Source organism: Capra hircus, chromosome 21 (genome assembly GCF_001704415.2).
Source record: "Capra hircus breed San Clemente chromosome 21, ASM170441v1, whole genome shotgun sequence".
Lineage (NCBI taxonomy): Eukaryota > Metazoa > Chordata > Mammalia > Artiodactyla > Bovidae > Capra > Capra hircus.
Window position 1 is genome coordinate 45327786 of NC_030828.1, and position 26013 is coordinate 45353798.

At 35.7% G+C, this 26013-nt stretch overlaps 1 protein-coding gene across 11 annotated transcripts in view; it reads right to left on the reverse strand.

The window, feature by feature from the left end:
* RALGAPA1 (Ral GTPase activating protein catalytic alpha subunit 1) overlaps window positions 1–26013 on the reverse strand; it is a 202247-nt gene that overhangs the window by 136394 nt on the left and 39840 nt on the right. For all 11 annotated transcript variants that reach the window (XM_018066156.1, XM_018066157.1, XM_018066152.1 and 8 more), the window contains exons 4-10: window positions 25666–25723; window positions 21924–21967; window positions 17367–17544; window positions 15118–15233; window positions 10423–10561; window positions 9186–9394; window positions 7139–7378 (exon numbers count right to left, since the gene is read on the reverse strand). In XM_018066156.1, coding sequence (XP_017921645.1) covers window positions 7139–7378; window positions 9186–9394; window positions 10423–10561; window positions 15118–15233; window positions 17367–17544; window positions 21924–21967; window positions 25666–25723 — 984 coding nt within the window. The remainder of the gene's footprint in view (window positions 1–7138; window positions 7379–9185; window positions 9395–10422; window positions 10562–15117; window positions 15234–17366; window positions 17545–21923; window positions 21968–25665; window positions 25724–26013) is intronic.

Consider the following 26013-nt stretch of genomic DNA (forward strand, 5'->3'; position numbering starts at 1 on the left):
TCCAAGTACTAACAACATACAGCACAAAGAATGGGTTTATTTATAAAATAGAGTGTTGATGTCTAGAGTGTTATTATGCCTATTCTATACTGAACTGAAGGGATATGGAGAATAATTTTATCATTTCAAACAATGTGGGCATTTATGCTTTACAGCTGTACCTTTCATGTTTGGGAACGCATGTAAGAATTAAAGATTTTAAAATTTAAAAAAATAAAAAAAAAAAAAAAAAAAAAAAAAGACTGAGCTAGAACTCACAATCATTAAACTGGCCCTAAAAAAAATTATCACCTATGTAACAAACTGTCTCAAGACTTGGCTTCCAGAAATACATGTTAGCCCACAGCTGGCACTAACAAAGTGCCCAGCACTTGACAGTTACTGAGTTTCTTGATTAATTTACCAAATTTGACAATTCACCAAAATTCACTCAACAAATTCACCATAATTTATTTGGTGCCTAATTCACTGCCAGGCACTATGGCTACAATGATGAATGAGTAAGACAAGTATTTATGGAGGGTAATGAGAAAGATCAAAATTAAACAAACATTAAAAAATTTCTGAAACTACTCAGGAGAGATACTATGAAGGAGAATCTGGTTTTCAGAAACATTAAAAAGAGGTCCTTACTGAGCACGTGTGTGTGTGCGCACGTGTGCATACACCTGCTTCATGGGTGGGCAGGTGAAGGGGTGAGGGTAGTCATGGAAGACTTTTCTGGTGTACTCACATTTAAGCTACGATTTTAAAGGCTGAGTAGCCAGGCAAGAAGAGGAGGTGAGAAGGAAAGACAGGAAGGCTGAAGACAGGGAAACAGTTAAGTGTAATGGCTATGAGGATGAAATTATTTGAAAGACAAAAAGATAAGACATTTCTACTAAACTTACCTACAGAGGGACTTGTGCTCTAGCTGGGATTGCTAAGGGCAAAATCATCATATGCCCATATACCTAATAATTAATGAAATATTTCTGTCTATACCACAGTATGAAACATATGAGCCTTCAAATTAAGAAAGAAATTATTACACAGATTCTCCATTGTGCAAACTTATCATCAGTATTAACCAAGTAAAAATAGCTTTTCTACTACAATCTAATCTTAGAAATTGATTCCTTTCAAAACATTAATGATTCATTGGAGTCACCACCCTAAAATCTATTTAAGTTGTACCTTAAAAACCACTTTTAAAAATCAGCTGTTACAATAAAAACATCTCAGGGAACTTCAGTTCCCAGCAGTATTGTAAGAAAGATACCCTAGAATCCACTTGCACAGAACACCTAAGTTGTCACATAAAAAGTATAATATATCTTTTAAATGAATGGCTCAGCTTGTACGGATATTCTGAGTCTAGAACAAAATCAAAGTATTGATCTAGAGGGGTGAGTATGCAATGCAACAGGTGGGTGCTGTCTTGGACAGCCTTCAGAGCTTTGCTTTAATGCCCTCTGTGTGGACCGGAGAGACCATATAAACGAGAAACCAATCAAGGGTACATCCTCAAACTAATGGTGAGCTAGGAGAGGAAGAAAAAACTTGACTCCAGAGAAGAGTCAGTGAGGAAACTTGTCTGCTAACTTTAAGTAAGGAATACCAGTCTTCCCTGGAAACTCATATTTGCAGGCTGGCTATCACCTAACCTTGAGTGCTGCAAAGTGAGAAGTATCATCAGCAAAGAATTGTAATGTAAAGTAAATCAAGGTTGACAGGACTCCTGAATACCTGAGAGAAGCAAGTGCAAATCTTTTCCGGAGGAACACATGCTTCAACCCAGGTTTCAAAGAAATTCTCATAAGATTCCAAAGAAATGTAAGCTCTTAACATAAAAATCCAAACAAACAAATGAGGGTGAATAAACAAACAAACAAGGCCAGAACAGCAAAAACTTAAGTTACTAGAATTACTGGAATAAGGAATATGAATATTTCAATATATTTTAATATTAAGAAAGTGAAAATATGAACAAATAAGCCACTGTAAAAAAATCACTGTAAAAAATTACAGATATTTAAAAACAACCAAATATTAACTTCTAGAAATTAAAATATAAATAATATTATTAAAAACCCAAGAAGGGGAATTCTATTTCCAAGAGTGTGATACTAGGTAACCAATCGTACAACTGAAAAAAAAATTTAATACATTAAAAAAACAAAACAAAAAACTTTTATCTTCTTAAATGCACTGATGAGCCAAAACGTAGGGAGAAATATTTGAAAATAAAAACTTACATGAGGTCCAAATTCAAGAGAGGTTTTAGGTGTAGCAATGAAATGGTTTCATTTTGAGTGGAACCAATTACTCTGGATTTTATGGATCTATAGGGGCAAGGAAGAAAGAATGATAGGAAACCTCCAAAATTGGAGTTCCAAATGAATATATGTCATCAGTGAAATGCCCGGCTGTACGAAGCGTAAGCTGGAATCAAGATTGCTGGGAGAAACATTAATAACCTCATATATGCAGATGGCACCACCCTTATGGTAGAAAGTCAAGGGGACCTATAAGAGTCTCTTGATGAAGGTGAAAGAGAAGAGTGAAAAAGCTGACTTAAAACTCAACATTCAAAAAATAAAGAAGACGGCATCCAGTCCCATCACTTAAAACTACCCCATTAAAAGTCTGCAAGGAAAACTGCCCATACATAGAGGCAAAGTAGATAAGAGATCTTCTCAGAGACACTGTCACCAAAAGCTAGCCTTAATACAGGTTTACACTTGTACGTTCATATTATCTGGCTGGCTTAAACTTCAGGAGTTCAGTTTAATGTGAGATTGGAAGAGTTTCCTTGCCTCTATATGAAGTAAATGCATCTCCTCTCTGGAACAATCAATCTTTAACAAACCAAATCAAGAAACAGTCGTAAGTAGCAAAAGTTCAGAATCAAAATTCTGATCACAAAATATTTCAAGAGAATATATAGCACCATGAGGAGAAGCATTCAGAAACAAAATATGGCAGACTCAGACCTATAAAGACTTCAGGAATATCAGGAGGATCACTCAATAGAAAATAAAATATAAATATAATAAAAAATTTTGTATCAATACATAAAAAGTAAGGTATGAACTAGAGACCTAAAATTGACCAAACAGACTGGCCAACTTCCAGAAACAGTTGTAATTAGAAAGAAAGTATCCAGAATATAGCAAGGAGAGACAAAGAGATTGAAAATATATATGTGAGATTAGTAGATGTATAAAGCAGGAAGGTTTAACACATATCTTGAAAAGCAAAAAAAAAGGACAGAGGCAATATTTAAAGAGAGAATGATGGCTGGAAATTTTCCATAACTGTCCAATTATACTAATCCATAAATACAGTATGCCCAAAGTATCCCCTGAAGAATAAAAGGAAATCTAGACCTGAACAGTGAAAAGTGAAAGTGGAAGTCACTCAGTGGTGCCCAACTCTTTGCGACCCCGTATACTATACAGTCCGTGGAATTCTCCAGGCCAGAATACTAGAGCGGATAGCCTTTCCCTTCTCTAGGGGCTCTTCTCAACCATGGGATCAAACCCAGGTCTCCCACATTGCAGGTGGATTCTTTACCAACTGAGCCACATAGGAAGCCCAAGAATACTGGAGTGGGTGGCCTATCCATTCTCCAGTGGATCTTCCTGATTCAGGAATCGAACTGGAGTCTCCTACATTGCAGGTGAGTCTTTACCAACTGAGCTATCAGGGAAGTCCCAAATATGCCACAGTAAAATACAAAATGCCAAATAATTTTTTAAAAAAAGGTATTAAAAGCCAGAGAAAAACAATTGACCTATAAGACATCAAGAGCTCAACTACTGATTGACATGTCAACAGTAACACGGTAAACCAGAAGAGTGGGAAAGTATCTGATATGTACTGGGTGAAAATAACTGTCAATCTAGAATTTTATATGCAGTGGAAAAAATATGTGGGCAAAATAAAAGGCATTCTCAGAACAAAAATTTGTGTTTGACATCCACTAAGCTTACTCCTTGGAAGGAAAGTTATGAACAACCTAGATAGCATATTAAAAAGCAGAGATATTACTTTGCCAACAAAGGTCCGTCTAGTCAAGGCTATGGTTTTTCCTGTGGTCATGTATGGATGTGACAGTTGGACTATGAAGAAAGCTGAGCGCCGATGCTTTTGAATTGTGGTGTTGGAGAAGACTCTTGAGAGTCCCTTGGATTGCAAGGAGATCCAACCAGTTCATTCTGAAGGAGATCAGTCCTGGGTATTCTTTTGAAGGACTGATGCTAAAGCTGAAACTCCAATACTTTGGCCACCTCATCCGGAGAGTTGACTCATTGGAAAAGACCCTGATGCTGGGGGGGATTGGGAGCAGGAGGAGAAGGGGACGACAGGATGAAATGGCTGGATGGCATCACTGACTTGATGGACATGAGTTTGGGTAAACTCCAGGAGTTGGTGATGGACAGGGAGGCCTGGCATGCTGCAATTCATGGGGTTGCAAAGAGTCGGACATGACTGAGCGACTGAACTGAACTGCAAGTAAATTCTCAATGATGAATTTCAAGCAGAGAAAGTAATTCTAAATGAAAGATCTGAAAAGGAAGAAATCATAATCAAAAGGAGTGATGAATAAAACTAACTGCAAATCAACTGAATACACAGGTAATAATGATACTGGAGTTAAATATATAAACATGCAAAATAGAACTGAATTATTTGTTAATAACAATATATTATTTAGGGAGAAATTAAAATAATAGGGTTCTATTAACCTTGTATTGTTTAGGAAGAGGGTAAAAAAACAATAATTTTATATTTGGAAAGTGAAGTATGTATGTTAAAATTTAGATAGTTATCACTAAAGGAAAAGAAAAAACTTTCAAACCAAGTGATAGGAAGGAGGATACAGAATGAAAAATCATCAATTAAAAAGAAAGCAAAAAATAAGAGGAATATAAAAAATACAGACATAAGAAAAATGAAAACAACAAAATAAGATCATATCAATAAATCCAAACATATCAGTAATTATAATAAATATTCCAGTTAAAAGACAAAGAGTTTTTAAAATCCAACCATATTTACAAAAGACATATAAAATATAAAGAGGACTTAAAATTAAAGAATTAAAAAAATATACATGAGGATAATTATAATAAAAAGTGGTATTAAAGTACTAAAAGTAGACAGATTACTATAGGTAGACTTTAAGCAAATTAAGTTTTCTTTCTTACTACAGATAAATTTCTACAGATTAAGAGGTCCATAAACAAAAAGTTTAACTCACCAAGAAGATATAAAATTATAAATATGTATGTACTTCATTACAAAGCTTCAAAATATACAAAGGAAAATTTATGGAACTACAAAGAAAAAAATAAGCAAATCACCATCAGAACAAAAGATTTTAATACACCCTTCTCCATAACTGTGAGGTCAAGCTGACCAAATATTTTAGGTAGGAATACAGAAAAGTTCACCAACACAATAATAAGTTTGATTTAATAAACTTTAAAAATCATGAAGTTCATAGAAAAGAATACATTCTCTTTGAACATATTTATGAGGACTGACTACATACTAATTACACAAATTATATCCTCTGACCAAAAAGAATCACATTAGAAATCTGTGAGAAAAAAGAAAACTAGAAAAATCTTGTTTGGAAGATGGACACCTAAGTAACTCACAGGTCAAAGAAGGTATTAACATGAAAATTAGAAAACATTTAGAAGTGAATAATACACATAGAAAGTTTGTAGACTGTAGCTAAAACAGCATTCAGAGGTAAATTAACAGTCTCAAAAATGCTTATATGAAAAAAATGTTGAGCCTAATTAGCTACGAAAAGAACCATCAAATAAAATCAAGAAAAGTAGAAAGAAATAACAAGGAGCAAAATTAATAAATGAGAAAATGAACATAAAACACAGAGGATCAACAAGGCCAAAAGTTCACTCTTTGCAAAGACTAATAAAACTGACAAATCTCTGGTAAGAATCATCAAGAAAAAACAAACAAGGAACAAATACTAACAGGAATGACAAGGAAAAACATGAATATAAATGCTCCAGAAATTTAAAAAGATTATAAGAGAATGCATTTAAAAACAAATGTAATGAACAAGTCCCTACAAAAACAAACATACTCAAACTGACTCAAGAACTAGAAAACCTTTATAGTTCTATAAGCTTTAAATTTTCCCATAAGCAAAGTAGAGTCCACTCATACTTGTCAAATATCTTTCCTTTCGCACTTGTCTCATATTCTGTCAACCCAAACCTTAGAGCTGGCAACTCACTGCCAAAGCTGGACAAAATGTTACAACTTGTTTGTTTACCTTAGACTGACAAAGCTAATGCTGCCTCATGCTTTCTTTCACATATCAACAAACATGTAGGAGATGAAAATCTGTTTTGCCTGAGAACTCCCTGGCATGTGAAGACAGTGTAGCATAGAATAAAGAGTACTAACAGAATTTTAGTCCAGGATCTACCACTTACTTGCTGTGAGACTTGAATGATCCCCTTCAGCTACAAAACTCAATGATGTTTACCTGTAAAAGTTAAGTACCTTTGCTATTAAGAGCAAATGATTAGTTTTCAAAAGGCTTATTTTCCCATAAAATTTCCATGTAACTGAAAATTTCTATGTAACTGAAAATGTGCACTCAGGAATTTTTAACTATCTTTATGTGAAATAGGTTTTATTCTTCTCCCTTCCCTCTTCTTTATTTTATTCCCCAAACAATATATGCCTTAGGCAAATTTAATTTCAGAATGCCTTAGAAGACAAAAACCGAGCCTCTGTGCGGAGGATAAAGACACTCTATTCATAAATCATTTTTTATTAATTTTAGAGTGAAATATAAATACTTTTAATATAACTTATTAACAAATTATAGGAAGAAAACTTTCAAACCATAAAGTGAGTCACTAAGAAAATTATTCTGGTAACAGAAGAAATATTGGGGGGATAATTATTAAACCAAAGTTATCATACACCTAAAAAATAACTGAAAACATTCAAAGATTAGATAGAGTAAGTTTTAAAAACTAAATATGAACTTTAAAAACTTTTTCATGAAAAATAAATTCTAAATAGCTAAAAGTCAGTATATTCAGTATTAAAGGCAAAAGTTTGTATTACAAATTAAAAATATTGAGAGATATTTTACCTGACGAAATATCTCTGTGACAAAGTTTACGTTACTTCTTTTAGAAGAAAAAACTCGGCGAACTATTTCAATGTCTGTGAGATGCTCTTCATCAATACTACAGAGACTAGAAGAGCTAGGTTCTCGCTCCGTGAGAGTGCTTGTGTTGGAATGAGACTGTTCAGGTTCTGTACTTCTATCTGTTTTATCAGCATTATCATTTTTGTTTTCTTCTCTGGATACCAAACTAGCAGCTGCTCTCTAAAAGAAAAACAAAGTGGGAGAATGTCACGATCCTTTAACTCAATATTTTGTCTTCCAATAGCAAATACTGACAAAATTCAAAGCATTCCATAAGTAACTTATAGCATTGTTTAAAATCTAGGAATAGAGTTTCATTTAGAATACATGCTAAATAATTAAATGGCAATGAAATAATTCAATATCTAAGTGACACAGTGATACACAATAAACATCTACTCAATTAAGTTTTTCAGTGTGTTTGTAGCACAAACAAGTTACGAATTAGACTGGGTAAAAGAATAATGCCAATGGAGTCAGCTTGATCTTCAATAACAAATACCTTAAAACTGGACTATTTATTGTCTTAAATGTGTGAAGTCATCTCTATTTTACCATAAACAAAGATTATGCAAGCAAAAACTTCTTTAAAAAACCAAAGGAACAGAAAAAAAAATGACAGAAAAAGTAGAAATGAAACTAACATAAAATATAAATTAGAAAACTCTACATTCTAATAACTTTAACAATTTTCACCATGACTGAAGATGATGGCTGAACTTAGGGAAAAAGCAAAAGTCTTCAGGCAGTATTAAAGAAATTACTACCATGGTATGATAGGTAGCACTATACAACTGCATGATAATATACTTCTGGTACATTATTCAATTTTTGGTCTCAGTTCTAGCATCTATAAAATAAAAGGGTTTTAAGTATGTAAATGATCTCAAATATGCCTTCCCAACTAAAAAAAAAAATCTTATTTTTAGTTTATTGAATTCTGGGATCAGAAAGAATAGTTCAGCTTCAGAGTGTCTACATTCAAAACTCTTTGTAGAGAACCGAGAACAATGTTTCAGGGAAAACACATCACATAATCTGCTATAGACAAATAAAAGGCTAGAGAGAATATAAGTAAAATTTTCTGAATGTTAATGAACATACTTTATAACCCCACTTAACTTTTAAAATACTTAAAGAGGTGGTATAAAAAAGCACACACATATTAAATATTTTTAAAATGAGGAAATATGAGAAAAGGAAAATAAAAATAAAAACACTGCAATAAAGACAATTTCAGGAAAAAAATGCACACTGAGAGGGGCAAATGAAAAAAGAGGGTAATGGTTTAATTAAAAATACAGAATTTTAAATATTAGTCCTTCCACTGCATAGCTGTGTAACTTTACATCACATTTCTAGAGTCAGTGTTCCTGAAAAAGAGGACATGACATGGCAACAGGACTTTAAAACAGTACTCTATGAATGGGATTTCCCTGGTGGTTCAGTGGTTAAGAATCTGTCTCCGAACACAGGGAATGTGAGTTTGATCCTTGGTTGGGTAACTAAGATCCCATATGCTACAGAGCAACTACTGAGCCCATGTGCTACAACTAAGACTTAAGGCAATGAAAATAAGTAACTAAATATTTAAAAAGTAAATAAAAAATAAATAGAACTATGAAGGTCATTTAATTGCAAGTTGTTTCCAATTGCAAGAATTTGCACAATTCAGAATATTTTTATTTGTACAATTTAGAATATTTTTAATACTGTACAATTAACATGAAATAAAGAAATAAGCTGAGACTTGTATATGACTGAAATTATCTTCTGTACCTTACAACATTACAAATTGCATTTTTCATTAAGAAAACTATTGTTTCTATAATGCTTATTAAAATCTGGATTTACAAAATACATTTATAAAAAGAATGTAGCATTATTATTTGTTTAAAATGTGTTCTACATCTAAGGAACTGAAATCAGTGGACAAATCTCTAAACCCATTTTTAACCTTAACAAGTTTGCTCTGTGTGTGTATTACCTGAATATTTTTTGGCAAGACTTCACCTTCCATCCCAGGAATATGAGGTCCTGTATGCGGCTTTGGCTCCAGCCAGAATGAAACCAGCCAACGAATGACAATAACACGAGCCTTAATGAAAGGCTCCTTTGTACAATAGATTGCCTCATTGGTTTCAGCATCCTTCTTTATCATGACATAATGTGGCTTTGGTCTCATCTGTGGGATATCTACGCAGAATGAAACAAAAACCAAAATAAGAAAAGAATTATGCTTAGATAAATCTGTGTTTTTAAATATTTCAGAAAATGTGATAATATCCTGATTTGAGAAATAGAATTAATACCTTTTAAAATAATTTGCTAGATATTAGCATGGAATCTAGAAGACTGACACATATACAGCTGATATATGGAAATGTGCAAAAATATCACTAAAAAAAAATCATTAAAAATATTAAGAAACTTCCAGAGCCATTTAAAATTAATGAGAGCTCACTTCAATTAACTAGGTCTGAGACACATATTTTGATATCATACAAAGTATGAGAATTGTCATAGAAAAATTATTTTTAAAGCAAATATTGTTTTCAATGGTAAAGGTCTGCTACTCTAACTTAAGTCATTTCTACCAGCCTTAATGACTATGCCTAAGCTTGTGAGCTGTCTAAACTTGGCAGAGCTTAGAACAGAAACATCTTTGGGCAAACAAGACATCTTCACATACAGGCTGTCAATGGCTTCTATACATGGCAGTGGTCTACTTCTAACCCAGGCTTTGTCCTTGAGGCTATAGCTTCAAGATTCCGAAAAACATTTTGGCACAGACACTGAATACTGGAACAAGATATGATCAAAATATATGATAATATAATTATTCATACAGAATTTGAAAGAGAGATACAAAACCAAACCTTTGAGGGACCTTTAAAAAGTTTTACAAAATACTTTAAAGATGATACCAAACATTAGAATTAAGTTTAATTTGTGATCACAAATATTCCTGGTAGGCTAACTTCTCCAAGAGGTGATACCCAGAAGTAAGTTTTTGATAAATCTCTTCATTTGGAGTGAAAATTCTCCACTGATAAAATTGCACCTTCAGTATGACATTCAATATGAATCATGGTACACTATCTCCTATTAATCAATACAAATTAAATGTTGCAAGTTTTCTGCAGGTAATAAATGCTAAATTTCTACTCATGAATGTTTTACTATTACGTATAATATTTTAGAAAATTACAAAGATTACTTACCAAGTACAGGATGATATAAACTATTCTCCTTACAGATGTTTGGGAAAATATAAGGCAAATAATATTTCTTAAAATGTGAAAACAGAAATGAAAATCCTTTTTCTTGGTTTTCTTTGTTCTTCCACTCTAAACTTTTTACCTAAAAATAAACAAAAAATTAGAATCATTCCAGGAGGAAAAAAAATACTTGTTAAAAACAAGCTTTTAAGAGGCTACCTAAGCAATAAACTAGACTACAAAGATAAAAAGCTAAATCTGTGTATGTACATATGTTTATGTAAATAGAAAAACTTGTGCCATGCAAATACAATATACAGTTTACCCCTGAACAACCTGGGGGTTGAAGTGCCGATCTTCTGTGCACTTAAAAATTCATTTGTAACGTTGCAGTCAGCCCTTCAAAATTCATAGATTCAAGCAACAGTGGCTTGTGTAGTAGTGTAGATCATATTTATTGAAAAGTATCTGTGTATATAAGGGGACCTATATTGTTCAAAGGTCAATGATATATGTTATCTTTCAAAAACCTTATAATGTGCTCTGAAAAACTGTCAAAGTTGACTTAAAACTCGGCTCTACTACTGACAAAGATGATAGTGTTCTTTCCTCTTTCTCCCTTCCTGAATAATTCAGCCTAAAAGTCAAACAAAACAGGCATATGTGAGAGGGCAGAGTGGAAAGCATGAAAGAGCGTCAGTCAAGCGCAGGCAATCAGAGCCTGACTACAGGAGGCGTCCAGGAAGGGAGTGTAACAGAAGCAGTTCAGTGGGGACTCAGAGTCTTACAGGGGTGAGGAAAGGATCCATCAAGTGTAGAGCAGAGTAAGCCAGAAGGAGCAGAGCTGAGAAATAGAGGGTGTGAAAACTCCAGTAGGCTGAGGAAGATATCTAAGTAGGGGGATAATAAAGTGGACCTGAGTGGACCACAGCGAGATACTACTGTACATTAACTTTAGAATGACCAGAACTACAGACTGACCATATCAACTGATGGTGACTATATGAAGCAACCTTATATAGTCACAAACATAGCTAGTGGAATATAAAAAGGTATAACCACTTGGAAAATATATACCTACCATACAATCTAGCTATTCCACTACTAGATATTTACCCAAGGGAAAAGAAAGTCTGTATTCACACAAAGACTTATTTACCAATAATCATAGTAGTTTTATCTATAATAGCCCCAAACTAGAAACAATTCACTGTACCATCCGTAGATGACTGGATAACAAATCACAGCATATCCATACACTGAAAAGTTACTCAGCAATAAAAAGAACCAAACTACAGATACATACAATAATAAAGATTTTTTAAATTATGCTGGGAAAAAAAAAGGCCAGACTAAAAGTAGAAGAAAAAAAGAGGTAAATATGATCCCATTTATATGAAAATACAGAAGATGCAAACTACAGTAAAAGTAAATCAGATCAACAGTAGCTGGGGAACAAGATGACGAAGGGTGGCAGGCAGGTACAGAAAGGAGGATTATTATGGCATCTGAGAATTTTTAGGAGTGATAGATACATTCATTATCTTGACTGTTGTGATGGTCTCAGGGGGGTTTACATGTAATAAAATTCATCAAAATGTACTTTTCAAACATTACAGTTTACTGTGTGTCAAATGTATCTCAATAAACCAGTAAAACAATTTTAAAAATTTACATGAAAAACAAAAGACATTTTAAAAATAAAAACTGGTAATACAGTAACGGTAACTACTCACTACAAAACACAACTATATATCATAGTTGGTTATTCTAAATACTATACACTAATTACTTAAGCCCCAAACACCAAAATGAGATATGTATTATTTTTTTGTCTCTACTTTAGGCACATAGAGGTTAAGTAATTTACCAAAAATCATACTATCAGTAAGATGCAGAGTCAGGATTCAAACCCTGGCCATCTCGTTCAGGGTGCAAATTAACTTCATAATGTTTGTTTGAGAGACACAGGGAATTTTTGTGTTCAGAACAATTAAAAGAAATGTGTATATGCTAAAAGTGTTTTCATCAATCAGGATATGCACATTTCATATATGAAGACAAACAGGTTAACTTACATAATATAGGTACCTAAAATTTTTTAAAGTACAAGTAGGTTTAAGTAAAATAACATCACTCCACCCTCTAAGGGCATCCTTACTCCACCTCCTCAATTGCTGCTTCTAGTCCGATTGATCCCTAAATCAAACCATCTTTCATTTAAAATGCCACAGCTGCTAACTATAAACGAAAGACTAGAAAGTAAACACAACTGGCTCACATAAGGTATATACACATAAAGTTTAGATTCTGCTCAGTTCAGTCCCTCAGTCATGTCTGATTCTTTGCGAGCTCATGGACTGCAGCAAACCAGGCCTCCCTCTCCATCGCCAACTCCCGGTACTCAAACTCATGTCCAGTGAGTAGGTGATGCCATCCAACCATCTCATCCTGTCGTCCCCTTCTCCTCCTGCCTTCAATCTTTCCCAGTATCAGGGTCTTTTCAAATGAGTCAGTGTTTTGCATCAGGTGGCCAAACTATTGGAGTTTCAGCTTAAGCATCAGTCCTTCCAATGAACATTCAAGACTGATTTCCTTCAGATGTACTGGCTGGATCTCCTTGCTGTCCAAGGGACTCTCAAGAATATTCTCCAACACCACAGTTCAGAAGCATCAATTCTTCAGCACTCAGCTTTCTTTATAGTCCAACTCTCACATCCATACATGACAACTGGAAAAACTATAGCCTTGACTAGATGGACTTTTGTTGACAAAGTAACGTCTCTGCTTTTTAATAAGCTGTCTAGGTTGGTCATAACTTTCCTTCCAAGGAGTGTCTTTTAATTTCATGGCTGCAGTCACCATCTGCAGTGATTTCGGAGCCCCCAAAAATAGTCTCTCACTGTTTCCCCACTTATTTGCCATGAACTGATGGGACTGGATGCCATGATCTCTTAGTTTTCTGAGTACTGAGTTTTAAGCCAGCTTTTTCACTCTCCTCTTTCACTTTCATCAAGAGGCTCTTTAGTTCTTCATTTTCTGCCATAAGGGTGGTCATCTGCATATCTGAGGTTATTGATATTTCTCCCGGCAATCTTGATTCCAGCTTGTACTTCATCCAGCCCAACATTTTGCATGATGTACTTAATCTGCATATAAGTTAAATGAGCAGGGTGACAATACACAGCCCTGATATATTCCTTTCCCGATTTGGAACCAGTCTGTTGTTCCATGTCCAATTCTAACTGTTGCTTCTTGACCTGCATACAGATTTGTCAGGAGGCAGGTGAGGTGGTCTGGTATTCCCATCTCTTGAATTTTCCACAGTTTGTTGTGGTCCACACAGTCAAAGGCTTTGGCATAGTCAATAAAGCAGAAATAGATGTTTTTCTGGAACTCTCTTGTTTTTTCAATGATCCAGCCAATGTTGGCAATTTGATCTCTGGTTCCTCTGCCTTTTCTAAATCCAGCTTGAACATCTGGAAGTTAACAGTTCACATATTCTTGAAGCCTGGCTTGGAGGATTTTGAGCATTACTTTGCTAGTGTGTGAGGTGAGTGCAATTGTGTGGTAGTTTGAACATTCTTTGGCATTGCCTTTCTTTGGGATTGGAATGAAAACCGACCTATTCCAGTCCTGTGGCCACTACTGAGTCTTCCAAATTTGCTGGCATATTGAGTGTAGCACTTTTAGAGCATCATCTTTCAGGATTTGAAATAGCTCAATTGGAATTCCATCACCTCATTAGCTTTGTTCATAGTGATGCTTCCTAAGGCCCACTTAACTTCACATTCCAGGATGTCTGGCTCTAGATGAGTGATCATACCATTGTGATTATCTGGGTTATGAAGATCTTTTTTGTAAAGTTCTTCTGTGTATTCTTGCTACCTCTTAATATTTTCTGCTTCTGTTAGGTCCATACCATTTCTGTCCTTTACTGAGCCCATCTTTGCATGAAATGTTCCCTTGGTATCTCTAATTTTCTAGAAGAGATCTCTAGTCTTTCCCATTCTATTGCTTTCCTCTATTTCTTTGCATTGATCACCGAAGAAGGCTTTTGTATCTGTCCTTGCTATTCTTTGGAACCCTGCATTTAAACGGGTGTATCTTTACTTTTCTCCTTTGCCTTCACTTCTCTTCTTTTCATAGCTGTTTGTAAGGTCTCCTCAGACAACCATTTTTCCTTTTTGCATTTCTTTTTCTTGGGGATGGTCTTGATCCCTGCCTCCTGTACAATGTCACAAACCTCTATCCATAGTTCTTTGGGCACTCTATCAGATCTAATCCCTTGAATCTATTTGTCATTTCCACTGTATAGTCGTCAGGGATTGGATTCAGGTCATTCCTGAATGGTCTAGTGGTTTCCCCTACTTTCTTCAATTTAAGTCTGAATTTGGCAATAAGGAGTTCATGATCTGAGTCACAGTCAGCTCCAGGTCTTGTTTTCACTGACATTATAGACATAAAGAGTCTACTATAAAAATTTCTCTCTCCAGCTCCCTTTCTAAGAGGTTCATAATCCCTCTAATGATTTTATTTCAGGAAGAGCATATTAACATATTTTCAGAAGTAAAAATCTGTTACTCCTCCTTTAGGAAAATAAGCAAGTATGTACTATTACAGCATAACTGGAAGGAGTTGAAAATGAACTACCCACAGGACAGTAAGAAGGGTGATATAGAAGAAGATTACACATACCTGAATTACTATATATTTTAAAAGTGCTTCAAGAAAATAGCTTGTAAGATCTTCTTGTCCTTTATCTCCTGATTGTGGGGGGACAAGTGGAGTGATTTCCTCTATAGTGACTTGAGCTATCCAAAGACAAAAGTTTGGTATAACCACAAATTTAAGAAGATGATAATATGACCCAAATAAAATTTAACTACAAAACGGATAAGCGAAGAATAAGCAAAGCTTGAGAATATTCTAATGACTGAAACTTGAAATAAACCTAAGGTCATACTGACAGCCCATCACAACAACCATCAACTTTAATAATCAACTGTTTCATGAACCCCTGATCAAGGAGATGTGATACAGGGATGGACAGATATTCAGGGATTAAGAGTGAATAACGTCAGCCTGAAAAAGAACTGCTCATGATATTTTCAAATTCAGATTAAGAGTATACATGACAAAATTCCATAAATATTATAAAAACATATAATATTATGCTTATTCATCAATTAAAGGACAATCTGATTACCCTAGGTAATGTCCACGCTTGTTTAAGGTAGCATTTTATTCAAAGGATGAAATACTATTAATATTTCCCTTCCAGAAAGAAAGAGAAGTTAGCATTTTAGTTCCCTGTTTATAAAAGTCCACTTGTAAAAAAAGAAGAAACTTGCACACTTTTTAACTTTTTAGATATTCAAAAACATTGATTATAACAAAAGCAATTCAAGAAAATCAACCCACAACTAGCTAAATTCTCTTAAATATTTCCCAGGCAACACAATCAGTACCTGGTTTAGCATAAGCAGGTTCCTAAACCTATTTCTAAGTAAATAGAAGGCAAGAAATTAAGCCCAAAGATGATTTTTTTTTTAACAGTTCTCTTTGCACAAAGTAAAACATACTTGGACTTCAGTGTACATCAAAATTACCTAAGGATACAGGCTGATACATGACAATTCAAAATTAAATGTAAAAATGGCCTATATTAAACAATAACAGGGGTCTTACAGGCCCTAGTGAGAAAGCCTCTTGCACAGCTAGCTAATTCCTAGAGAGAGAAAACTACAGGCCCGAAAGTTTGCCTTTCAAATACAAACTAAATATCCAAAGCCCATATCTCTACCACTTCCTCTGTTGGGCTCTTGCACTCAGGGCTGCTGTTGCTAAGTCGCTTCAGTCGTGTCTGACTCTGTGCGACCCCATAGACGGCAGCCCAGCAGGCTCCCCCGTCCCTGGGATTCTCCAGGCAAGAACACTGAACTGGGTTGCCATTTCCTTCTCCAATGGGTGAAAGTGGAAAGTGAAAGTGAACTTGCTCAGTCATGTCCGACTCTTTGTGACCCCATGGACTGCAGCCTACCAGGCTCCTCCATCCATGGGATTTTCCAGGCAAGAGTACTGGAGTGGGCTGCCATTTCCTTCTCCATACATTCTAGGCTACTAATCCCCTAACCTAATGACCCCTAGGCCTAGGTACCAAATAACCAGATACAACCTCTATTCCCCAGAGGTTATTATCCAAACTAGCCAGTCTTAGACATGCTCACCCTACTTCACACATTTCTGACTAAGCTCTTGCCCATGATATCCACCCCTACCCTTTAAGCCCCATCCCCGACTGACCCTGGTGTTTCCCTGTGTGACCACCCTCCTCAGTGTGGCACAACCATTTCTCCTGGGAACTATGCGTAACAAGCTATTTTTTAACAGCAATCATCTCCTGATCTGTTGGCCTCATTATACCTGTATGTTAAAATTTTTATTTATTAACATTTTTCTACTGAAGTATAACTGACATACAACATTATACTAGTTTCAGGTGTACATGATTCAACATTTGTATGCACTACAAAAATATCACGCCAATAAGTATTTACCATCTGTCACCAAAATTACAAAAAAAAATTTTTTTCTTATGGTTAAAAACTTCTAATATTTACCTTCTAAGCAACTTTCCAATTCACAACAATTGTCATCAACTACATCCTGATGACTTATGTTATTTACTTTCTGACTAGAAGTTTGTAACTCTAGATCCCCTTCACCAATTTTGCCCACCCTCAAACCCCTCCCCCTACCCTGCTCAAACCCCCCACCCCCTGACCCGCAACTGCAAATCCTTTTTCTCTGAGTTTTCTTTTATAAATCCCACATTTAAAAACACGGCCTTGGATTAACCAGTTAAAAATGTACAGACATTAAAAAATATATATTAACAAACTACACAAAATTTTTAAAATAATGATGGAAAAGATGAATCTTACTTTCTTGTAGGTTGAGTGGAGGATTAATGAGGTTATCTAAAGTTCGAGGTCCATATTCAGACTGTGGTGCTGAAAATCCAGGGATTAAGCATGAAAACATCCAAAGCTGTTCTTTGCTACAGTTATTCTGAAGAGCTTGCAACCATAATAAGAAAAGCCGAACACCTTCCCGCCTAATCTAAAATGAAATGAAATGAAAAACAGTAGTTTTATTTAAAATGGAAATATTTCCTTCCTTCCATGCAAAAATTCTCTGGAAGATGGTTACAGACTGATACTCTCCAAAGGAGAGGAAGAAAAGGAAGGCAGGCAGGAGAGGGAGACAGAATGATAGCCATGACAATTTACTGACCCCCTTAGCACTTACAAATCTAAATTTATGGATTCTGAACAAACTTGGTCTCTAACTACTTAAGGAGTTCATGATCCGAGCCACAGTCAGCTCCTGGTCTTGTTTTTGCTGACTGTATAGAGCTTCTCCATCTTTGGCTGCAAAGAATATCATCAATCTGATTTCAGTGTCGACCATCTGGTGATGTCCATGTATAGAGTCTTCTCTTGTGTTGTTGGAAGAGGGTGTTTGCTATAACCAATGTGTTCTCTTGGCAGAACTCTATTAGCCTTTGCCCTGCTTCATTCTGTACTCCAAGGCCAAATTTGCCTGTTACTCCAGGTGTTTCTTGACTTCCTACTTTTGCATTCCAGTCCCCTATGATGAAAAGGACATTTTTCTTAGGTGTTAGTTCTAGAAGGTCTTGTAGGTCTTCATAGAACTGTTCAATTTCACCTTCTTCAGCGTTACTGATCGGGGCTTTAAGAGATTTAAGATTTACGGGACTAGATCTGATACACAGAGTGCCTGATGAACTATGGATGGAGGTGCGTGACACTGTACAGGAGACAGGAAACAAGACCATCCCCAAGAAAAAGAAATGCAAAAAAACAAAATGGCTGTCTGAGGAGGCTTTACACATAGCTGTGAAAAGAAGGGAGCGAAAAGTAAAGGAGAAAAGGAAAGGCATACCCATTTGAATGCAGAGTTCTAAAGAATAGCAAGGAGAGAGAAGAAAGCCTTCCACAGCGATCAATGCAAAGAAATAAAGGAAAACAACAGAATGGGAAAGACTAGAGATCTCTTCAGGAAAATTAGAGATACCAAGGGAACATTTCATGCAAAGATGGGCTCAACAAAGGACAGAAATGGTATGGACCTAACAGAAGCAGAATCTGTTAAGAAGAGGTGGCAAGAATACACAGAAGAACTTTACAAAAAAGATCTTCATGACCCAGATAATCACGATGGTGTGATCACTGACCTAGAGTCAGACATCCTGGAATGTGAAGTTAAGTGGGCCTTCGGAAGCATCACGACAAACAAAGCTAGTGGAGGTGATGGAATTCCAGTTGAGCTGTTTCAAATCCTGAAAGATGATGCTTTGAGAGTGCTGCTCTAAAGATGCCAGCAAACTTGGAAAGCTCAGCAGTGGCCACAGGACTGGAAAAGGTCAGTTTTCATTCCAATCCCAAAGAAAGGTAATGCCAAAGAATGCTCAAACTACCGCACAATTGCACTCACCTCACACGCTAGTAAAGTAATGCTTAAAATTCTCCAACCCAGGCTTCAGCAATATGTGAACTGTTAACTTCCAGATGTTCAAGCTGGTTTTAGAAAAGGCAGAGGAACCAGAGATCAAATTGCCAACATCTGCTGGATCATCAAAAAAGCAAGAGAGCTCCAGAAAAACATCTATTTCTGCTTTATTGACCATGCCAAAGCCTTTGACTGTGTGGATCACAATCAACTGTGGAGAATTCTGAAAGAGATGGGAATACCAGACCACCTGACCTGCCTCTTGAGAAACCTATATGCAGGTCAGGAAGCAAGTTAGAACTGGACATGGAACAACACACTGGTTCCAAATAGGAAAAGAAGTACGTCAAGGCTGATATATTGTCACCCTGCTTACTTAACTTATATACAGAGTACATCGAGAAACGCTGGGCTGGAGGAAGCGCAAGCTGGAATCAAGATTGCCAGGAGAAATATCAATAACCTCAGATATGCAGATGACACCACCCTTATGGCAGAAAATGAAGAAGAACTAAAGAGCCTCTTGATGAAAGTGAAAGAGGAGAGTGAAAAAGTTGGCTTAAAGCTCAACATTCAGAAAACGAAGATCATGGCATCCAATCCCATCACTTCATGGGAAATAAATGGGGAAACAGTGGAAACAATGGCAAACTTGATTTTTCTGGGCTCCAAAAGCACTGCAGAAGGTGACTGCAGCCATGAAATCAAAAGACGCTTACTCCTTGGAAAAAAAGTTATGACCAACCTAGACAGCATATTAAAAAGCAGAGACATTACTTTGCCAACAAAGGTCCGTCTAGTCAAGGCTATGGCTTTTCCAGTGGTCATGTATGGATGTGAGAGTTGGACTATAAAGAATGCTGAAGAATTGTTGCTTTTGAACTGTGGTTTTGGAGAATACTCTTGAGAATCCCTTGGACTGCAAGGAAATCCAACTAATCCATCCTGAAGGATGTCCTGGGTGTTCACTGGAAAGACTGATGTTGAAGCTGAAACTCCAGTACTTTGGCCACCTGATGTGAAGAGCTGACTCACTGGAAAAGACCCTGATGCTGGCAAAGATTGAGGGCCAGAGGAGAAGGGGACGACAGAGGATAAGATGGTTGGATGGCATCACTGACTCAATGGACATGGATTTGGGTAGACTCTGGGAGTTGGTGATGGACAAGGAGGCCTGGTGTGCTGCAGTTTATGGGGTCACAAAGAGTTGGACATGACTGAATGACTGAACTGAACTACTTAAAGCTATCAGGTAATTTTTACACTATAACTTTCACTTATAAAAAATCAGAATCATTTCCTTCTTGTTTACTTCCCATTCTTCCCAACATTGCCACTCTAATCCAAGAAGAAAGGAGAGAGGGCAATGACCACTCCTTGGTATAACTATTAACTGCTAAACGGAGGAATGGTCATGGGGATCCGGATTCACTGCTAACTCTTTGCTCTTGTCCTTTAAAGGCTTATCAGCCTGAAATTATCTCATTTTATTTACTTCTAAAGGGCAAATTTGGCCTACTACTGTATTTTTAAGAAACTAGAACAATGCCCAATACACAGAAAATAAATATTTAAACTGAAGAATGCTCTTTCAGGACGACAAAGGAGAAAACAAAGCAAACTCCAAATCTCCAAGTAAAACACAAAGTTCTTCACTAACCTAACCTCACTGATAGCTTCAGATATTCCTCTATCACAGCTTTGTACACAACTGAGCTTCCCAGGTGGTGCTAGTGGTAAAGAACCCAGCTGCCAATGCAGGAGATGTAACAGAATCAAGGTTCAATCCCTGGGTTGGAAAAATCCCCTTGAGAAGGGTATGGCAACCCACTCTTGTATTCTTGCCTGGAGAATCCTGGACAGAGGAGCCTGGCAGGCTACCGTCCACAGGGTAGCACAGAGTTGGACAAGACTGAAGCAACTTAGCACACATGGATGGTTTGTAAACAGCCACTGCCAAAGCTAGGCATCTGTTGCCACCCTCTCAGTTCAGTTAGAAACAGGACAAAGCTGTAGGAAGGCTTATCCCGTTGTACTACAAACCCAAGCTTTGACACCAAAAGTACCTACAATGAGACTTTTACCCAACTTACAGCAAGATGCTTTTGGACTGAGAAGCTTTTCTAACCACAGCACAATGGGATAATAAAAAAGAAAAAATAATAATAATAAACAAACCATTTTTAACAGATGTACTACTTTCCCTCTACATCTCACGATAGCTATGGTAAAATGAAGAATTATTTGTTGAATAGCTTAATAATTTGTATCTTCTGGGGACTACAGGGAAAAGCACAGTTGTCCCCCAGTATCTATGAGATACTGCTTCCAGGACCTCCCCTACCATGGATACCAAAATCAGCATATGCTCAAGTCCGATATATAAAATGATATGGATGTAGAACCCGTGGATATCAAGAGCTGACTGTGTTTCTGCCAAATGAGTCAAATGCAGTGGTAAAACTACAAAAAGTTTTCAACAGCATGGTCAACCTCGTGCATACTGACCATGCTGCTATTTTTTAAGTGATTTCACTTCAATCAAGGGAACTGAAGATAATTCCTATTTATTTAGGAAAACAATGATGCAGGCAAGTAGAGCAGTTGACTATATGCTTTACTCAGTTTAAAAAAAAAACAAAACAAAACACAATAATGGGGCTTTCCTGGTGGCTCAGTGGTAAAGAAACCACCTGCCAATCCAGGACACCTGGGTTCAATTCCTGTCCAGAAAGATCCCACATGCCACAGAGCAACTAGGCCTGTGTGCCACAACTGCCGAGCCTGTACTCGACAGCCTGGGAGCCACAACAAGAAAAGCCACCACAATGAGAAGCCAGGACTCAACTGGAGAGCAGCCCTTGCTTGCCACAACTAGAGAAAAGCCTGTGCAGCGACGAAGACCCAGCACAGCTGAAAACAATTAATTTTTTTAAATATAAAAAAGAAATATAATTGCATTATACCTTCAAGGAGTTTCCTGTGTGTAGTAGTTTCTTTAAAATCAATCCTGAAAAGAAAACATGATTTTAAACATTCATATCTTATTCATTTCTAAATGTTAAGAGTTATCAGTAAGACTTGAAAACACTTTAAAAACAAGTCCTTGGTCACCTCCAAATTGTTCTTGGTGACCTTAACATCCCTCTGGCCATAGTCTTGGGAAGAGGGCATATAAAAAGTCACCATTTTAACACATGGTTTACTGGAATTAAATATGATTTATCCTATTAAAAGAAACAATAAAACCAAAATTGCATTTAAGGCAACAATATGTATTTTACTGAACTGAACTGAAGAATATAAATACTTTCACCATCACTAATACAAATAAAAACCAATGTAGAAAATTTTATAGTTAATCAAATAAATACCTAAAACTGTAGTATTTCTTAACAAACGTTTCCCCTGTACTACTTTTTCTTTTCAAAATACTCGAAGTATTCAAAATAATTTTTCTTGTAATTATACAATATTTCAAACCTACAACAAAATAATGAAATAATATTCACAAACAACCAGAAGTCCACCATTCAGTCTAAACAAATCTAACAGTCTCATGTTTCCTATAATTTCAAAATTTCATTTATTTATGTTTTATGTAAGTATGTTTTATGTAAGTATCACTCCTGTGAACTCATCCTGTATCATTTCCCTCCTTCCCTTCCCAAAAGAAATCTTATCCAGATTTTGTTATCTCCAAAAATATTTTATTACTACTTATTTATAAATCCATAAAATATTTAGAAATAGTTTCTATGTTTAAAATTTATACCAGTAACAAAATTTCCTCTACAGCTATTTGTTCTAATCTTGCATCTTTATTCTTTCTAGTAACACCAAGATTACATATTTTTATATGAAATATATATATAAAATGATTAAGACTGTGACTCTATTGCTTAAGTTTTATTTATCATACTAAAATAAGCTTTAATATTTCAACAAATTGTGTTGATTTATCTGCAATTCCCTTCCTCGTGTCTGAGCAAATTCAGCTTCTTTAAGACCTAGGCTTTATATAGAATTGTTTAATCAGCTCTCCTAAAGAAATCTATACATGCTAAATGCATTGTAGTATCACCGATTGAACCCTGGAACAGAAAAAGAAGTTAAGTGGAAAACTAATCAAACCTGATGAGCGTTTTTAATCATGCATGGACAGTAAATTCTGTCGGATGCTTTTTCTTCTACTGGCATTACAGTCAAACATCACAGTCAGCATTACAGGTGGTTTTGTCATTTATTCTATTAATACTGTATTTTTCACAAAATGCTTTTCAAATATTAAACCAACCTTGCATCCCTGAGATAAATCCCAATTGGTTACCATTTACATACAGTCTTTTTGTCATACTACTAAATTTAGTTTGTAAATTATTAAAGATTTTTGCCTCTGTGTTTATGATGGATATTGAACACTACTGTGTTCTTTTGTGAGGTCTTTAATCTGGCTTTATTATCAAGATAATAATAGACATGTACATAGACTGGGAAGAGTTCATTTTCTGAAAGAGTTTGTAACCAATCGATATTACATCTTTTAAAGATATTTGGAATTAAGCTTTCCTTTGTGAGAAGATTTATAATTGTTACTTTAAGTGCCCCAGAGATTAAAAAATTATAGAAATTAGACAGTAAATTTGAAATGAATCCTTCTCAATTAGTAGATGTTTTTAAAGTATTCAACAACAGGGAACAACAGCAGACACAAGGAGATGCAAAATGGAATACAGCTTTTCTGGCAGCAGCACTGAGAGTGAGTAATCTTAATGAGGGCTCCCAGGTGGCTCAGTGGTAAAGAATCTGCCACCAGTGTAGGAAATGCGGGTTCAGTCCCTAGGCTGGGAAGATCCACTGGAGAAGGTAAGGTCTGCTATTTCTGCTATTTCCGCTATTTCTGCTATTTCCACTATTTCTGCCTGGAAAACCCCATGGACAGAGAAGCCTGGCAGGCTACTGTCCATGGGGTCACAAAGAGGTGGACACAACTGAGGGACTGAGCACATTCTTTTTTGAGTCAGTCTAAATAATTTGTATCTTTCTATGAATTTGTTGATTTTATTAAAACTGCCTTGGGTCTTCCCTGGTGATCCAGTGGCTAAGATTCCATACTCCCAAATACAGGGGGCCTGGGTTCCACCCCTGGTCAGGGAACTAGATCTCACATGCTGCAACAAAGACTCGGCAGTCAAGTAAATAAATATGTTAAAGAAAAAACTGCCTAACTTGTTAGTGGAAAGTTGTTCAAGTTACTGTTTTTTAAGGATTCTTAGTGACAAAGAAAAATTAGACATTTATTGGAATACTACTAAACATGACAACTAGATAGCCCAAAGCTCTTTTAGATTGAAGACTACAGTCCTCAGTAGACAAACTTTACAAGTTCAGACGTCTAGAGAAGTTTCTTCACAGATAACCAACAACATTTTAATGATTATGAAATAAAAAATAGGATTTCACTATTCTATTGAGCACCTTATCATGCTTATTAGCAATTTATATGTCTTCTTTGGTGTGATATATATGCAAGTATTTTGCATATTTAAAAAACTTGTCTGTCTTACTGAGTTGCCAGAGTTCTTTATATATTAAGGACACATCATTTTTAATCTTGAGCTTTATCAAAAAAGTTTATTCTCAACAGGCTTTATTATTTAAAATTTTGTCTTTTTTTAGCCCCTGCATCAATATCCATCCTATATGTAGTTTCTTTTGCTTCCAGAACTGCTAACTGGGATGACTTACAGTTTCAAAGCCTTAGAGATTTTATTTGCTACAACTGATTAAGAATTGGAGGGCCTAAATAAATCTATGACTCTTTTTTAAGAGGAAAATACAATTTTTACAAATGAATATAAGGCGTGTAACATTCTACTTCAACAATGTAGATATGGTGGCTATCTGTGTATTAACCACAAGAGAAAGGTCACGAGAATCACTAGCAATCACCTTTGTTCTAATTGAGACACCAAACCAAAGCCAGAAATTGCCTACCTTCAGATTCCTTTTTCATCCAAGAGGGAAAAAAGGCTTACAATGAGAGTCAGAGAGTCCTGTGGCAATCCTATGATTATTAAAGAACCAGACTCCAAGCCAGCCAGCATCTTGGCTTAACTCATTGTAAGAGAAGCCTGTGACCTCCTGCCTATTTGGTCTTTCACAGTAATCAATACAAGCAGGGTTGCATGTTTTTCCTTTTCCCTTTTCCTTTTCAGCTTCATTTCTTGATCTGGGAAGTTCTACTTTGGCTCTTTAAGCAGTAAGCTAAACCCCAGGTTCCCTCTTTTTTTTTTTTTTTTTTTTTTTAAATGGAGCAAACTTCCAACCTACACTGCTTGCTTTCAAACCTGGAACCCCTGGCTCTTACACTTGACACTTTGCATTTGCCTTCCATTTCTGATTACAGAATATTTACTTTGATGTAGAGTCTACTTTTATTTTTAGGCTTTATAGTTTATCATCATTGCTAACATATTCAGAGTAATAACAGGTGGATCAAAGAAATTTAACATGTCACTGTGAAACTTAACATCCCTTCATGTATGTTTTTATCTCATATTCCCAGTAAGTTTAATTCTGTATTCTTTATTTATTTTTACTAAAGTATAAACTATGAACTCATTTCAAGTAATAACCAACTCATTACAGAATATGTTCAAATATTATCACTTATTTCAAATGTGAAATAGTATTTATATTACTTACCAATACTATGAAACTGCCATCGCTGATGAATTCTTTCTGGAAGAAGTTGTAAAATTTTCTAAAAATCAATACGAATAAAACAAAGAAAAGTATGAAAAGCAAGTAACAAGTCCACATCTTGAACAATGTGAAAAATTAAAGAACTTACACAAAGCCTTTAAGAGTTTCTTACGCAGAAGACAGTATTACGAACACAAAATCATCTTTGAGCTAGTCTGACGGTAGTGGCACTACTTCAGCACTGGCATACTGATCAGTATCTGAAAACTCCAGAAAACAACGAGCTATACTAACTAAGTCTGGGAACAGGAAACTGATGAAATGTATCTTTTACAATGATGTAAAAGT